Source organism: Pezoporus wallicus, unplaced genomic scaffold (genome assembly GCF_028554395.1).
Source record: "Pezoporus wallicus isolate ANWC-B61680 ecotype Strahan unplaced genomic scaffold, APGP_CSIRO_Pwel_v1 contig_6401, whole genome shotgun sequence".
Taxonomy (NCBI): Eukaryota; Metazoa; Chordata; class Aves; order Psittaciformes; family Psittacidae; genus Pezoporus; species Pezoporus wallicus.
This window is the reverse complement of record NW_026638608.1, coordinates 1,203,644-1,221,316: the sequence shown is the minus strand read 5'-3', so window position 1 is coordinate 1,221,316 and position 17,673 is coordinate 1,203,644. Positions and strand designations below refer to the sequence as shown.

Here is a 17,673-nt window from a genome sequence, read left to right as displayed (position 1 = left end):
GTTCAGAGTCTTACTGCTGTAAAATGGGCACACGCATAGCTGTGGAAACCATTCCCATTTTACGACCTGCAGTTTCTAAGCCTTTCTGTTGAACGGTACCGTTACACAAAAGCTCCTCAAGATGTTCTGCTTCCAGATGAGTTACTTCCGAGGCTGGGGACTTGCCCCACAAGCACCAAGTTCCCTCTCTGCGGCACCTCAGGCCGCACAACCCAACCAGCCCTGTTGGACCCGGCGCTGGCCCCCGCCGAACCCCGCTGAGGGGAGAGGGGCGGGTTCCAACAGGGCCGCCAAGGGGTAAAGTTCGGGGTGGACGCAAGCGTGGCTCAGGGTCAGCGCTGTGCCCAGCCCTTGGAGCGCCTCGGCTCGCCTCGCCTCGCCATGGCCGGGATCCTGGAGTCGGTGGAGTCGTGCCTGGAGCGGCACCTCCCGCCCGAGGAGCTCTCCGAGGTGAAGCGGATCCTGTACGGCGGCGAGGCCAGGTGCGCTGCCCCGCTTCCCGCGCCCCCGCCGCGGGTGGTGTGGCCCGGCCCGGCTCCCTCCTCCCCTTTGGGCGCCGCGGGGCTGCTTATCCCGGGATGAGGGGAGAGGAGTGGGTTTGAGGAGGGGTGCGCGGGATGCAGGGTGGCTGAAAGGAGAAGGAAGGGTAGGGCCTGTGGTGAGTGGGGTGGTTGTGGAGGTAATCCAGCTTTGGGAAGCTGAGCGGTAACAGAGGTCCTGTGAGAAGGTGGCTGACAGGAATGAGAGACCTGAGGGGGATCTGGTCGGTTTGGGGTGAGGGAGCTGGAAAAGCGGGGATCTGTCATGAGGAAAATACATTAAAGTGTTTGTAATCCGGGGGTGGTAGATGGAGGTTTGTACGTACGTGCGCCTTGATTTCTGTAGCAAGGTGTTATTAATGTCTGGAACTGACGTTTACAGAGGAGGACAGCGGGAGTCTGATGCCATGGAGGAGAGCAATGAGGTTTGCACATGACCTGGCTACTGTCCCTTATGTTTGGGAAGTATCAGAAAGTGTTTGGGGCATGGGAGCTCGGGTGTCTGAGAGACAGACTGCATTTGTGATCCTTTTCGTTAACTGCATCTCATCTTGAAAGGTTTTTGTTTCCTCCTCAATTCAGAAAACTTCATTTGCCAGCTGCTGCTCTATCAGCTGCTCAGGAAAGAGATTTTGAGCTGCAGGGCTATGGATTTGATGCCGAGCCAGAGCAATTGAGAAGGCCACGTATTGTTCGAGTGGGACTGATACAGAACAAAATTCCACTGCCCACAGACACAGCAGTGTCAGTCCAGGTACACAAACTGGGAGCTGGGCTGTCTGTGTGTAACTCATGCTCTACTGGGTTGAGACATAGCGTACAGGTTGATATTAGAAACTCCGTTGTGCAGTGTCTGCTGATTGTCTGGCAATAGGGGACCCATCACTGTTTTAATACAGCATACTCTAAGAAATTTAAATGACATGTTCAGTTTTAATGTTTCTCAGAAACATCTGTTGTGTTGCATTCACCTAGTGAATTGCCCCCCCCCCCCCCCCCCCCCCCCTTGCAGTGTTTCCAAAGCTAAATATTTAGTCACTGATTTTGTCCATGAAAACCCTTTGTCTCTCAAATGAAACAGAAAATCATTTACCCAAAATCAAACCATGGAAGCACAGGCGCAGTTCTTGTTTTAACCGAGAAATGTTCCATTGTAGGAAAATCTGTTAGGGTAAACACAGATTAATAAAGCTGTGTTCATGATTCTTTGTACAGCAGTAAATGAAATCTTATTACAACGTGACCATCGTTTCTCACCATCTTGGACACAAAAGCACTGAGGTGACACACGTAGAGAAATAGCCTCCTAAAAATAGCTTGTAAAAAGTGAAAGAAAATTCCCTATTTCTAAAATCTCCTGGAGCAGTAGTTTTATGCAGTGACAGGACAGAATATTTCTGAAGTAATTTCTTTTGGAAAGATTACCCATCTCAGATGCAAATAATTAATTCAGTAAATGGATCAAGTTTGTGGATTCTTTGTAGCATCTGTTGAAAGATTACCAGTTATATTCTTGATTTTACCTTATAAATAACTAGTTAACTATTTCTGTAAATCAGTGTACAGTTGTTGAGTTCATAGGTCACTGTTGACTTTTTCTTATTGACAGCTGAAAGCATCAATGCAAAGGGCTACACCTATGCTTATATTTAAGTAGAATACTCAAGAAAAAAGTACTTTGAAACAGTATTTTCTGACTAATTAATACATGCTTTGATGTTTTTTCTTAGCAATAATCTGCTTTGGTTTTATGACAGGGATTTAGAAAATAGATTGGAGTTAATAACTCAGAGAGTGTCCAAGATGCGTAAGTGTGAGCAGGATTTGGAGATAATGAAGGAAATACTGTCCTTACATCACGTTTTAAGATTCTGAGTATTTGACTTTGAATTTGTATTTACTTTACATCATTCTGTAGATTGTTTGCAATGAGCAGCAACATTTTTTGCTGATTTTGTTACAGTTTTTTGCTATTTGCAGATCAGTAAGCAATGAAGTGCCCTGTATTTAAATGTTGTAACCATCGTATTAGAATTCCATTGGATTGCTTTCTCTATTTTCAGCATCTAAATGCTTTTAAAAACCTAACTCTTTCTATTATCAGTGTTCAGAAATGGTAACTTCCTGAGTTATTCCCCCTGAAAGCAATGAGACTAAGTATAGAAAAAGATAAATTCAGTGTGAATAAAACGTGTAAACCCAGGCTGTTAATATACAAATAACTTCGAACATACAGCATTTTTTATAGCATGACATTTTTCACAATCAGGTGGCTGCACTGCACAGGCGAATTGCGGAGATTGTGGAAGTAGCTGCACAATCTGGGGTCAACATAGTTTGTTTCCAGGAGGCTTGGAGTGAGTATTTTCTGTGATTTCTCCTAGATTTTCAGAGGTCAAGTTCCTTCTATTTTAACACATACCCTGTACTAGAAGTATGTTTTATAAGTAAACAGCAGAGATCTTCCAAGATAGAGCAGTTCACTGATTTACTTTCTAGAGGAAAACCCAAAGAATCTTAGTTAGCAGAACTGTGTGGAAGATGCTATAGTGAAGTCTGTTATATTGAAGAGTGGTGTGTGCTGCAACAGTGATATTTCTGGATGTGCTGCTTTTTCATGTCATCTTTCATGAGCCTTTCCTCTTTTTTTTTTTTCTCCTAAAATGTTTGGGTTTTTTCTCTATACAGGTAGTAAGAAAATTCAGTTTTAATGAAGATACAGTCTTTGAGATTGAATAGAGGAAAAACCAAACCGAAGGCTGATAAAATGTTTGTGAAAATAGGTTATTCACAGAAAGTGTACAGTAGTGACTGGGGTATATTTTGTATTTTTACCTCCAGTAAGGCTTCATTAAGTGCATTCTTACTCTTCTGTTTTGCTCTGCAAAGGCCCAAAACTCCCTGTCCTTGTTTAAAATATTTTAACTAGCTTTTGCCTTGAAACAAAGGCAAAAAAAAGTTCTTCAGTGTTTAACTATTTTTTGTCTGTATTTGTGCAAGCAGTGTGTATTTCTTGAGTGACATGAACATTCCTGTCAATTTTGTCTTGCGTTGATGTTTTGCAGCCATGCCCTTTGCTTTCTGTACAAGAGAGAAGCTTCCTTGGACTGAATTTGCTGAGTCAGCAGAGGATGGGCCAACAACAAAATTCTGTCAGGAGGTAAAAAAACAATGAAGCAAAAAACCACCAATGAAGCCTCCAACCCCAGCCCATACCTGCCACTGATGAGCATGGATTTCTTCTTTGTGTACTGGTCTTATACTACTGAGGAAACTGAAATAATAAAAATTTCAACTTGCTTTACAAACATTATGATAGTGAATGAGGTAGAAATGGACAACTGTGCCAAATATTTAGTGTTTAAGCTATTTGCCTTTATAGACTACCTTGTGCCATGGAAGGCATTTGAAACTGCCCTTTTAACTGTGCCTGAATTTTCAAGGGAGGAACCATTCTTCATATAAATATTTTTAATTTCCATTTCAATGTAAAAGCTCTTTCTTGCCTAGAATAGTTGAGCATTAAGCAATGCTTGTACGAAGGTGTGAGAATAGCCAGGATTTTCTAAACAGGGAACACTTTCACATAAATCTTTGCATCTCCCTGTGAAATGACACCAAATGTAGGAGACTTTTTATGGACCCAAGGAGATTTGTTATTGTCTGGTTTTTATTTTTCCAGAGACTATTGGCTGTAAGGGTGGCAGAGTTTATTTTTGTTTTCTAACTTTTTTTTTTTTTAAATAAGGAATTTCAATTATTTTACAAGTGGCTGAAACAACAGGAGACTCTTTTGATGTCAAATTTGCCCAGATATGCACTGACCTATTAAGTTTTTGTAGACCGCATAATATCTTTAGTCTGATCTGTGGAATTAATGACACTGGGGAAGTGTGGATAAATAAGTGATTTGAAGGAAAAGAAGTTGCTCTATTTCTCAACTTATATCTGTGTTATTTAACATTTTACTTTTGTTCTAATAACTGTTTTCAGCTAGCTGTGGTGTCTTTTACCAGCCAGAAGAATGGAACGGAATCTGTCTCTTCCTATACCTGTGACTAGATAGAGGTCAGCTCTGTAGTTTGACCATTGCTGTTAGAATGCTTTTTCCTGTTGGTACCTTGCATTTCTAGTTGAAGGATTCAGGGGGAAGGCTCTCTGTGATGTATCCATGTTTGCTGAAGAAACTGTGTTGATGTGGGCATGCCAGTGCAAGTTAAGCATTAGCCCTTGATAACTCTCGGAATAATGGACCAGATGAAAGCGTTTTTTTAATCCTTCTTTATGAACAAAATGTGAATATACTGCAGGCTTGTGAATAATAGAATTGTGTTCATTTGTGTAGCTGGCAAAGAAATACAGTATGGTTGTGATATCTCCAATCCTGGAGCGAGATGAAACACACGGGGGAACTCTCTGGAATACTGCAGTGGTCATTTCTGGTTCTGGAGCTGTCCTTGGCAAAAGTAGAAAAAATCACATTCCAAGGATTGGAGATTTCAATGAGGTAAGATGTGATTCTCAAGCTAGTCTTACCTTGCAGCTTTTGTTCATGTCAGCATATGTTCTGTCAGAGTCAGGTTGGCAGCAAATGGAATGTATTTCTAGAAAATGTGGTTCAATAAGTGTTAAATTGGTTTTGGGGTTTTTCTGGTGAAATTATGGTAAGTCAATTTATCAGTAGCAGAGAGTGATGTCTGTTAAAGGACAAATAACACTGAATCTTTGTTAGGTACTATTTCTTGGCCTGATGGAAACTAAGGAAGTATCAAGAATCTTTAAAACAAAATTCCTAGTCACAACTTTGCTGTGTTAGTTGTGCATGATTGGCTTAGATAGTTTTTGCATGTGTGCATGTTGAACTTATTTTGCTTTGGAAGGCAGTTGTTTCATGGTTTGGGTGTAAGCATTCAGATCTTGATCTCTGTTTCTCTGTGAGGTTGTCTTGGAAATGACAGTTACTTTGCTTATGTTTCTTAGAGCAGAATCCCTTAATTCGTTATTCTTCTGACTGAATAGCTGGTTTATGGCCTCTTCTGTTTACTAATCACATTACTTCCACTGAAGTAATTTTTAGGCTGTCCTCCAGAATCGGCTTCAGAAGCTGAACTGGTAGTAAAGGCAATGTCAGAGGAAAACTGGTAGATCTGAAATGTGTTTATCCATCCATAGAACTATCACAAGAAGAAAGATGAGGTTTAAATATTAACCAAAGTCTAAAAATACATTGTCTTACCTAACTGAGTCTCTCCTTGTCAGCTAAAGTGAGTTATTAACAGAGGCATTGCTTCTAAGCACTGGGGTTTGCAATATACCTGCAGTTGCTTTTGTTCCCTGTCTAAATGCCCCAGTCAAGATGACGCTTCAGAATCCAAACTGCATTTTTATTAATTTTTAAAAGTTTTTTGGTGTCTTGAAACCGTGTTCAAGACCACTGGCAGTTCTGACCTGGTCTCCCACATCTGATCAGACTGGTTTGTGTTTCTTCAGAGGAGGCTGTTAACAGGTTTCTGCAGAACAGATTACTGGCACAGGCCTGTCAGTCACCAGTGTTGACTCCTATGTTTAACAATAATTTTTGTTATTTAATATTATTTTATCAGCTCTGTCTTTTAGCTAGCAAAACCGTAACTAACAAACCCATATAAAATACAAGCCCTAATAAAAATGAATTTTGGTTACTTTCCACATTCTTGATTTGTTCCTTGTGTAATCAAACAAAAAAAATATATTCCTGTTTTCTTGCTAAAATATGATGTCCTAGTGTTCTGTGGAGCATCAACAGATTACAAGAAAATTCCTTGTTTCCAGGTATGAAACTGTAATGAAACGCACCTAAAAAATATTCTTTTAGAATTTCATTTAAAGTTTTGCATGATTTGTAAAAGCAGTTATTTCTTATAATCGTAAATGCCAGAATTACCACAATATTATATCTGTATATCTTGCGGGTATACTATAATGATATGACATTTCTTGTTGTACCTATCTTATAGAAACAAGTAGTGTTTACCTAAAACAGCATTGGCTTTTTAGCTAGTTTTGTTAGCAAAGCATTAAGTCCACTCTTCTGAGCTGAGCAATTCTGATAAAGGAACTTTAGAAACCACGAAGGCTACAGGGAAGGATTATGCTCATCTCTGTTATTTTAATGTTGTTTTCTCTATCAACAAAGTTAATGCCCAAGGAAGTGTTGAATTTGAAATGACTTTTTTGTGGATCATCTCTGTAGAACAGGTAGGGAAAGGAGCCCTGTTAAAATTATCCTTGCTGAATCAGTGAGAATGAAATGAAAAGTGGAATGAGATGGGTCTGTGACCTGTTCAGCCATTTGTGGTATGGCATAGAAATAAACAAAAATCTGTCCTTCTTGAGACATCAGTTTGTTGTTGTGGAGATGAGCAACATCTTGTGACCTCTGGTGAGCAGCAAATGAGAACTGATGAATTCCCTGAAGCAGCAGCATTCTTGTTTTCCTTCTCCCATTGTAATAAAATAAAACTGAGAATAGAAGAAAAAAAGAAAGGAAATACAGAATTGTTTTGAAAAAGGATTGTGTGAGTGCCCCCATGTGCTGTCTACAGACATGAATGGAGGTAAAATCAGTGCCCAATAGACTGCAATTTCACGAGACCTGATAATGAGTAAGAAACAGGAGATGTCACTTTCACTGGGCACGCTGACCCTCTAGTCCTTGATTTCAGAAGATGACCCGCTGTATCTCTCATGCCATTCCTGCACACTTACACGAAGCCCTAGATTGTTCTTCAGCTGTAGCTGCGCTTGCTCTAGGCCTGCTTCCTTCAAGACCAGTGCTGTGGTTGTTACAATAGACAGTTTCAATAAAAATGGAATTGGTTACAAACACACCTCTCTAATGTGATAAGAGACGTGCCCCACTGGGTCAGCCTGATGTATTGTGTACCTTGCTTTTCTGTCTCTTGAGATCATCACAAAAAGGGACTACCAGGAATAAGTCTGGACACTGTGACTTCTGTACTCCCTCAGAATCCACATTGTTTTAGGGATTTTGGGTGACATGTTCCTGCCTGTTTCATTTCTTATCAGTGTCTTTGTCTAATCCCTTCTGAACCCGGTGATAATACCTGCTTTCACAAAGACGCACGTTTCAGAAGTACACTGCCTGTTGCAAGAAAAGAAAGTTACTGTGGTTGAAAATAGGTAAAAGACTTATTTTAGAGAATACACACTACTCATGCTGCTGCTCTGGGTTGCCTGTATTCATCTTATCCATTGCCTTTGTAATTTTGTAAATCTTACTCATTATATCTCCATCAGCCTTCCATCTGCAGATTGAGGAGGCTTTTTAGTTGCTCCTCAGAAGAGAGCTGCCCCATCCCTTTCAGCTGCCTTTGCTTATTCCATCTCTAGTATATCCTTATTGAGATGCAGACAGCAGGATTGCCTGGAGTACTCAAGCCATGGGCACACTAAATTTTTATAAACCAGCAAAACAATGTTTACTGTTATATTTTAGTACACCTGCTGCTTATGTCCCAAGTTTTCGTGGGTTTTTGGCTACCACTGAGCAGGCTACTGTCAGGGATGCCACATGTACCCTTTTCTTGTATCTGGGAATAACCATATCTGTACATTTCATTTACAATACCTCTGTGAATGTTTGTCTCTCCTGATAGCCGTTAACTGCCCTGTCCTTCTCTTCCCCAGTGCCTTTTATAGGAACCAGTGCATTCGTGACTCTTTAGAAATGTTTGATAAGATAAAAGTTCACAGCATATGGTAAATGGGATCTTTTAAGCCAACAGTTGGCTCCAGTTTCTTTGAGGAGTGTTCTGTAGTTTTATATTGTGATTTTCCTGGTGGTTATTTCAAGCCCTCTGTTCAAAGCAATAGCTATATAGAAGATTCAAATATCGAATCTTGGCTATACACTGGTATTTCCTTACAGCGTTCATAAACTTACTGCATGTCATTGCATAACAGGTGAATGTAAAGGAATGAATGTGTTCCTGAAGGAATGTGAGGGAATGAATGAACGTGTCCTTTAAACAGCGTTCATCATCTCTGTTTTTTACCAGAATCAAAGGATCATTATGTCTTCGGAAAATTTTCTCACGTGGTGAAAGTACTAAGAGAGGTGCTTACGGTTTGGGCATTTAAGCTTCTGTAGAAGGTTCTAGCGTTAGTAGAAGCATGTATGTCAAAATCGAACAGCGCTTAGGTGTAGTTTGAAGGGAAATAGGCTTGAATTTGATCTCAGCAGCTGAAGAGAGCCACTTTTTGCTATACACCCATTACAGTACAGCTGTGTACTAAGTGAAAGGTGTTATCTCTCATGGCTTAATTACTGGAACCTGATAATCAGAAATTGCAAGTGTCAAAGCAATGTTGGAGGTGGTAGTTTTCACTTTTTTAAGAGTCTGCCTTGTTTTTTTGTCTGTAGTCTACTTACTATATGGAAGGAAATACAGGACACCCAGTGTTTCAGACCCAATTTGGAACAATTGCTGTGAATATCTGCTATGGGCGCCATCACCCTCTGAATTGGCTCATGTTTAGTATGAATGGAGCAGAGATCATCTTTAACCCTTCAGCCACTGTTGGACAGCTCAGGTAAAATACAAACTGATTTAGGCTGTTTCACACTTTCTTGGTTAACTCAACCTCCAAGTCGCTTGCTGTGTCCTCACGGCCATCTTGCCTAAGGTCTTGGAACTGGAGGTGTAGCCTCTTTGTTTTGCCTTCATGAAGTAATCTACCTTCTTCTCCATGTGGGATTTTGGGCTACCAGTCTGCTCACAGTCACTGATTCTCTTCCAGAACTTCAGTTATACATCTGCACGTCTTTTGTCTCTGAGAGTTAAGCAGCATCCAGCTGCTGTTCTGAAAATTAATGAGAGTTTACTTAGATTATTTATGTCATATTTTTACTTTACGACAGGCAGTAGTAATTTACATTCAGGCTTAGTTTGCCAGCTTGCATTGGCCACCTAGGAGCTGATAATTGCCAAGCTTTTCCCAAAAACTATTTTTTAATAACTGTTGGCAATCTTGTGATTATCAGACCTCTTGAACCAGACTGAACTAGTGTAAACTGTTTCCCTTGAGATTAATCATCTGCAGATTGACATTAATTGCACCCTACTGACTTGATTTCCTAAAAGCCAAAAGAAAACTAGCTCAATGAACTAAGAAAATACACTTCTTAGCTAGCCCATAATGATTAATTTGGGGATTAGATCTTGAATATTCTCTGCCTCTTATTAGCATCAGTCACATTTGAATGTGCCATGCTTCCAAAGCATTGCCTGACACAGGCTGTGCATTGCCTGGGATATAAGGTGATGAAAAATAACTGCGTTGCTTCAGGGCTGGCAGGAGAGCTTTCTTTAGGTACAAACCTGGTAGAAATGGGCTCAGCAGTTCTTTACACCACTGCTCTAGACAAAATCACCATGCCTTCCTTTCATTCTCATTGTATTCTGGCCTTTGCTATTCTACTCAATACTTTAAAATTAAAATTAGACTATTTATAAATTGAGATGTGAGATTCCAGAATGTCTCTGCACATCAGCTTAGCGCACGATGGAGCAGCTGTGCATTTTCTTGTTGTTTTGGTTAGGGGTTATGGGGGGATTTTTTTTGTTCTTTTCCCTGGTACAGTAGGCTCTGAAAAGTAATTTAGTCGTGTGTGGTGTTTACATATATACAGCTGAGGAAGTGATGGTAATTTATGCTTAATTCTCAGTATTGATATTTTTAACCCTTTTCAGCATAAGTGGTTAGCTTTGTTATGGGGGAAGGAGAAGTCTGGCTTTGCGAGTTCCTTGGAACAAGATCATTTCCTTTGTGAGTTTAAAAAAAAACATATTTTAGGCCAGCTGAACTGTTTTTTAGTTTCCAGCTCCAAAGATAAGTTTTAGGAAGCTGACAGGAGCATATTTCATTGTTACTGATGATATTGTAATACAAAGTATAATATCCAGTAGGAAAAAAAAACCAACAAAACAGCCCCCACACATATTCATCTTTTACAATGGTAAAAATTCTTTCTCATTTCTCTCTCCCTTCAGCTAAGCTTGTGTGCTTGGCCTAATTACAGAATAGTTTCATTTTTATTTCTTTAAACCTAGATGAATAGATTTCTTTGGTGTCAGCTGTGTAAACCTTAATGTTTGAAATGTTCAGGCAATACAGACTTGCTCACTGGGTATGCAAGACAGTTGCAGAGTTAGAAATGTGAGAGGAATATCTTCTTTTTATTCCATTTTCTGTTTCTTCAAGCTTCCCACAATCCTTTTGCTTTTCATGTTTAATGCAAATTTGGAGTTTTCATGGTCATAGAATATGAATCCATTTTTTATTTTGCTGACCAGTTAGAAAGTTCTGAGGATGATGAGCATTCATAATAGGGTAGAAATGGTGAAAAATATATTAGAGGCATAAAATTTTCATACCTACAGCTAGTTCTGATGCGGAGAACCATGTGTTTAGAAACCTGGAGGGTGGAACTGCAGGTTAGATTCTGTCATTCAAACTGCCTTTAATATTTTGTGGTATAGAAGATATTTTATGTGTTTATATTAATGTTGGGAAATGTCATTTGAAAAGAGTTGAATACACAATGCTTTTGAGTCATTTATGTTAGTACTGGAATATTTGTGATGTTTGTCCACTTGTAGCCCATTAACAGGAAAACAAACAGAAATTACCTTGTTGTCACACAGCACTTCATCAGTGTTTCAGGTTCTCCAAATTAGTAGCTTTCACTCGATTGTTTTTAAGCACAAAATTTTTACTGCAGAAAGAGTATTTGATGTAAAAACTGTCTCTGGGGTTGCTTCTTGGCTATAGCTTTTTTTTCTGTCTCTCTTCTGTGAAATTGTAATGTTCTGGAGCTTTTCAGTAAAATCCCTTTTTCTTAGAAGAGCTGGCTGCCAGACTCAAAGCAATTGAGAGAAGAGGCAATAAACCAAGTCCTTGCAATCAGTCCAGTTCTTGAGTCTGACTGGGAGATTAATGAGTCAGATGCTTGCAGCCTTGTCTTGGTATTCAGAATCTGGCAGGTACAAGCTGTCACAGGAGTGTACAAATTATATCACCTTTGTTTTGGAGCTCTGAGTGCTTCCAGGCATCCTATTAACCAGTCATCCCTGTGTATCAAACTAACAAAAAGATTTCTTTCATTTTTAAACATTAATCAGAATTGAAATCTCCTTTGGAAAAGAGACTTTTTTTCCTTCCTTTGAATTTTTTTCTTTTTTCTTTTTTTTAATTATTCCTCCCTCTTTTTTTTTTTTTTGCCCCTATTCATTGCTACAAAAGCCTCTCCTCAACTGTCTGGGGAAAAAAAGGATGCAACTTCTATGAATCTTGCAGCTTTGCTGCAGAATTATGTTTGGTGTATTGAAAGGTAATGGAATATGAAAGCAGATGTGTAAATCCTTTGCATAATTCAGAGTGTAAAACATTTTACACTTTTAATTGCTTTGAAAGTCTTGAGCTGTGTTAAATTTCATTTTTTTTTCACATGACAAAGCCATATGTACCAGATTATCAGGTAGAATTTCTTAAACTTGTATTTGAGCAGAAAATAATTGTGATTGTAAGACCAAGATCAGTCTTCGTAGGTAACTCTGACCTTTTTTGTCAGAAAATGTGTGAGACTGTCACAACCTGAATTCAGCACTGCAGTAGCGAGTAGTGAATACCTGCCTGCTCTTTTGTGTTTTGCAGCGAGTCAATGTGGCCAGTCGAAGCAAGAAATGCTGCTATAGCTAATCACTGTTTTACATGTGCCATCAACAGGGTAGGAACGGTGTGTATCTTCGCTTTGTTATTTAATTTCATAATTTAAGTATTGTAGCATGAGTTCATTCAAGGTAATAAACTGAATAGCACTGGAATGCATAGATTCCTCTACTGTATAACTACTGTATTACTGTTTATAATATAATTTGAAGATGGACAAAGATAAAGAGATTGAGAGCTGCCTTATTGCTGGCAGCTTACTTCTTGGTTGCAGCTGCTTCCTGTTCTTGAATTGCTCTCTGTAATCGGCACCCTCCCTTTTGCTAATTTTCCTGGTTTCTGTGTTAAAGTAAGTATTCTTTTAGCCAAAATGACTGAAGATTAAATACATCCTCCAGTCAGTGGTACACGACTGTTTGCTGTTGTACCTCTTTCTGCACACTGAAATTCTATGTTAAAAATTCATATTGCACATAAGAGGTCATTCTTGCCTTCACATTAGTCCAGATACTCTCAATATGTGTTCTTTTATGAGGTTCTGTCAAAAATCCAGACTTGTTCTTGCCATTATGTGAATACATTTGCCTTCTTTTGTGATCCGCAAAGATGCGTTTGGTTAAATGTCTTCTCTTTTGCCCCTAAAGATAGACTTGTGAAACTGATAGGAAGCATGTTCCCCAAAGTGTATGAAAGACAGGCAGTGACACAAAAAGATCTTGCTTTCTACCTTGTCCATCTTAGAGATTAGGCCTCTCTGATGACTCTCTTTAGACAGTGCTGATAGTATGCCAGAAAAAAATCTTACTAGATTTATATAAACTTCGTATTAAATATGATAGACTAGCAAGGATTTCTTGCGTGAAATGGAATTATACTGCCACCTACGGATTCTTCTTATTTCACAGGAATACTACAAGAATTCCTTTACTTCTGGAGATGGTGGAAAAGGTATGTTCAGAAATCACATGCAGCAGTTGCTAGTAATTGTTAACTAGAAACAGTAGCTCTCCCATAGGTGCCTATCCCATGACAGCTATGGTAGCCAGCAACTGTCTTACTTAAGACTGCTGTTTTATAAGCTGGAGAGAAGAAGCACTTCTTACTAAAGGCACCATGGTATGTGGTCACCAGGAGCTGACACCTAAGGTTTCTGTATATTTTCAGAGGATGAAGCATTTTGGAGTCAATGTGGTGTTGCAGGACTGGAAGACAGAAATCCCACAAATCAGCCTGTGTTGTCACTGCATGCATGACTTCTTATTTGTAGTTGTAAGATTATTAACAGTAATAGTCCTAGACTAAATCCGCAGCCAGACTGTTTTGCCCTGTTCCACAGATTTGCTGAAAGTTAAAGAGGATGCTCGAAGAACATGAGATTTGCTTGTATCTGCTTCACTTGTATGTTTAAATACTGTAATTTGTCCTGTGGCAGCAATGACTGCTTCTGGCTTTATCTGGAGTGGGCCTGAGCCTCTTTTTACCTAGTTCTGGAGCAGCTGCGTGAGAAAGGTCTGTGGTACCCATTGCTTAGTGGTACAACAGATGCGGCTAAGTTTTGGCACAACTGAGGGCTGTGCAATATGAAGATATTTCCTGTGCTTCAAATCCCAGTGGTTTCACCTCTGACTTTTGTATTGACAATGGAATGGGTGGATCTTTGTCAGCTGTTTTGGAAATGTATGAGTTGACAATAAGAATTCATTTAAATTCTAAATAAAAAACAGTGAAAGCAAAGCCTTTAGTTCAGAGACTTAGTAGTGGTAAGGCATAATCATACACTATTTAGAAGGCAGTGCAGGGAGTTTTCTCCTGTTAATTCAATGTATGTGAAAGCTGTACTCTGCATGAAAGTAACTGCTGGTCAAAAACACAGTTACCTTAGGATTGTGCTGTGACTCTTCAGGATGATGCCTTGTTCAAAGCAAGTTAGTGAGCAACAACAAGAAGTAGAGCCAGGTTTTATAGGACACTGCATGTTAAGTTGTATACTTACTTGCAGGTGGCATTACATGCTTTTTAAAAATCTTTCAGCACACCATGACTTGGGCTACTTTTATGGCTCAAGTTATGTAGCTGCACCAGATGGCAGCAGGACACCAGGACTCTCTCGTGTTCGGGACGGACTTCTGGTGGTGGAGATGGATCTGAATCTTTGCAGGCAAGTCAGTGACAAATGGAATTTTAAGGTAAGCCTACTTACAAAGAAACAAACATATGATACTAGAACAAACAAGCTTTCATAATGATTTTATGATCTTGCAGTAGTTTAAAGACAGCCCTTTTTGTTGTTTTTCAACAGTCCAGAGCTCAAATTTTTGAACTAATTTAACAGGATGTTCTCAAGGCCAAAGTCACAAATGGATTCCTAAAAGGAGTAGCCAAATTCAGGGAAACTAGGCCAATAGCTTTTAAATGAAAAGGTTAGCCTTGGTCCTTGCGGTAGAGTGCCAGGAGCTCCAAGTACTGCTAGGGAAGTGCATGTGGTTTCCTTAGGCAAGGTATGTGGGCATTTGCACTGAGCTGAGATGGGCCTTTGATCTGACCTAATATGGTGGATCTTTATGTTCCTATAGGCCTTATTTGTCAGTTTAAATGAAAATCAGTGAAAACCCAAACCCACAACAATCTTTATGCTTCTGAGAGCTTTCTGAATGGAAACTTCTTGCACTGTTAACTCTCTGAATTTTATGGACATGTTGAAGCCGCAGAGAACTGTGTACATTCATCTCTAAAGCATCCTAACACACTTTGAATTTACCTGCAGCAAGTTAAGATGGCTGCAAGCTTTTCCACGTGGCTTTAACAAACTTATTTATTACTATTCTTTTAATATTCCGAGGTAAAGCTCATTTGGATCAGCTTTCCTGAGGGTGCAATTTGATTTAATTTGTCCAGCAGTGCTGCTGGTTTAAGAAACTGACACCTCAGCACTGTAATTTGCTAACCCTTCAGTAGTGCCAGTACAAGCTATGCGGGGTGTCACCCTGGATGCTGGTTTAGTGGCGTGATGGGACTTTATTTATTTATTTTAACATACATTTATTTTACAGATGTGTGTAGTGGGTAGATGGTTGTTGTAGTAGTGGAATTAAATTGTGCTGAGAGATTCCCACTGTTGTTTAACTCAGGTCTTTAGTTTTGCTTGCCATGGAAATCTGAAGCCCTGATAGCAGAGTAGAGATTTAGTGTGTCAGGAAGCACATGGAGCATTGCTTACCACAGTGTCATAGGGGTATCTGAACAAAAGCAGTTGTATTGATTAGGAAAAACAAACAGTAAAAAAAAACAACCACTGACCTTTGGCTGTATTGTACAGAATTGATTATTTTTTGTTGTGTTCAAGACTTGTGTTTTTAGCACCTTAGCTTTATGTTGATGGTGTGCATTGCTGTTGTTGGTCTTTTGGCACATAAGGCACAGCTGTAGCTTTTGTTCATGTGACAGGGGATACCTGTTTCCTTTTCCTCCTGTTTGTGGCCAAGACAGAGGTAGTTCTTGATACGAGGGGAATGAGGAAGTATGAAGTCACCAGTTATCCATTGCATAAACCCCTTGATAGCAAGCAGGAACCTATTTAACCTACTCTAGTATCTGCAGTTTGCATTCAATGACGCCTGAAAGGGATTTAAGTAGAATGTCTTTTCTAAACTTACAGCAGGAAAATAGTTAAACAAGTAGCCGTCATTACACTCTGGCAAGAAAGAAGTAATTCAGCCCTCCCACAGCCAGTGTTGTAGACTGTACACTTCGGAAGATGGTGATAGCACTACATAAAGTGCTGTATTCCAGCCTCCTAACTTACTGTATCACCCAAAGCAATGATAACGTTTTGTATTATTAATGACTAAAGTAAGAGCAACCCAAATACTATCAGTGGCACATTGCTGCCAACAGTAAGTTTGCATGAGTTCATCAGTTGTCAAGGACATGATATGACAAGATAATTACAGATACACTCCTTTGCCTTCACTGACATAATTTACTTAAAAGAGAGTACTGTTGATGCTAAGAAAGTCAGTCCACCTTTCACATTCAACTTTCATCTATCCAGGATAACCAAAATAGCCTTAAGTAATTAGTCAGCAGACATGACTGTCAATGAAGGAGAGCTGCAAAACAGGAAGGTGTTCCATTTGGAGTTGTACTTTTCAGAGTAGAAATGTACTTTTTTGGGGGGGTACAAGTATAGTTTTAGGCAACACAATGTGAGTTCTTTAGAAAAGTAGGTTAGTTTGTGCTAAGACACTGGAGGTCTTGCATTTTGAGTGAATTATTTTACATTTGGGGAAAAATAAATAATATGTCATCATTTAAAAAAAGGGTGAATGTAAATATTTTCTGCTGAAGTACTTCCACAGCTCACCAAATGAACTGAAGCTTTGTTTTTTCTTTTCCAGATGACCGGTAGATATGAAATGTATGCAGACAAGCTCACTGAAGCAGTCCAGCCTTGTTTTATACCCAATATAATCAAAGAGAGAGCATCTCATTAATGTCAAATAAAAAGGTACCATGGGATGATAGCCTTACTGTGGATCACAAGCTGTTATTTTAATGTTGTAATTTTAATTTCCTGTAAATAACTTTCAAGTAGTAGAACTCAAACCTTTGTTAAGTAAAACGATTGCAAAATAGCTTCTTTGGTTCTGGTTTGCGGTTTTGGTTTTGGTTTGTTGGTTTTTTTTTCATTTACACTGATGAGTCCAAACTTTTCATTTGTTATGAGAAATATATCCAGTAGGATTACGTTGCTATAAAATGATGATGAAATGTATTCAGTATTGTTTATTGTGATATAGTTTGATGGAAATGATGCATTCAGAGGAGATCAGAATTTTCACATAGGCTTTGCATCGTGTGTCTATTCACTTCTGCTTTCCAGTTCTTTACCCTCTACCCAAAAGCATAATTTAGGGAGAAAGAAGGCATCAATTATTTTAATCTGTCTTTTAATTACAAACTATTTAATAAAGTTCTGTTAGACTTAAGTAATGTCCCAAACATGTCCAAGTTGTTTGAAGATCTCTGGGTGCTGCAAAGCAAGATCACTTTGGTTCTATTTCCCTTTATACTATGAATTACAAGCACAGTTGGACCAATGTCTTCGGTGGGCTCCTTCAAGGTGCAGAAGTAGTGCTGCAGACAGAAGCTTTTAGTATCTTCAGAAGCTCAGTGCTATGAGGCCAAAACAGAAACTCTGGCTGAAGCATAGGCCAGGCCAGTGCCATGCATTGTGAACAGAAAGCCATGGAGATGCTATCAGGGATAAGGATGGGTAATGAAGACTGTTTCCCTGGAGCTGCACTCCAGTAGGGTACTCAGTGGTTGTGGAGTACACAAAGCAGCTGTTGAATATAGATAGCAACAATTCATTTGCAGTTCTCAGCTCCTAGTGTATCTT

General features: G+C 39.3%; 1 protein-coding gene across 2 annotated transcripts; it reads left to right on the top strand.

Annotated features, from left to right (window-relative positions):
- Positions 1–368: 368 nt before the first annotated feature.
- On the top strand, positions 369–16,906 carry UPB1 (beta-ureidopropionase 1). Of its 2 annotated transcripts, XM_057411288.1 has the most exons (10): positions 369–482; positions 1,122–1,293; positions 2,809–2,896; positions 3,605–3,699; positions 4,885–5,046; positions 8,965–9,134; positions 12,258–12,339; positions 13,178–13,220; positions 14,304–14,458; positions 16,670–16,906. In XM_057411288.1, the coding sequence occupies exons 1-10, from the start codon at positions 382–384 to the stop codon at positions 16,763–16,765; spliced, it is 1,164 nt and encodes a 387-aa protein (XP_057267271.1). In that variant the 5' UTR covers positions 369–381; the 3' UTR covers positions 16,766–16,906. The 2 variants fall into 2 exon arrangements, with proteins under 2 accessions (XP_057267271.1, XP_057267272.1); XM_057411289.1 differs by lacking the exons at positions 12,258–12,339; positions 13,178–13,220 and having other exon boundaries at positions 14,338–14,458.
- Positions 16,907–17,673: the final 767 nt, after the last annotated feature.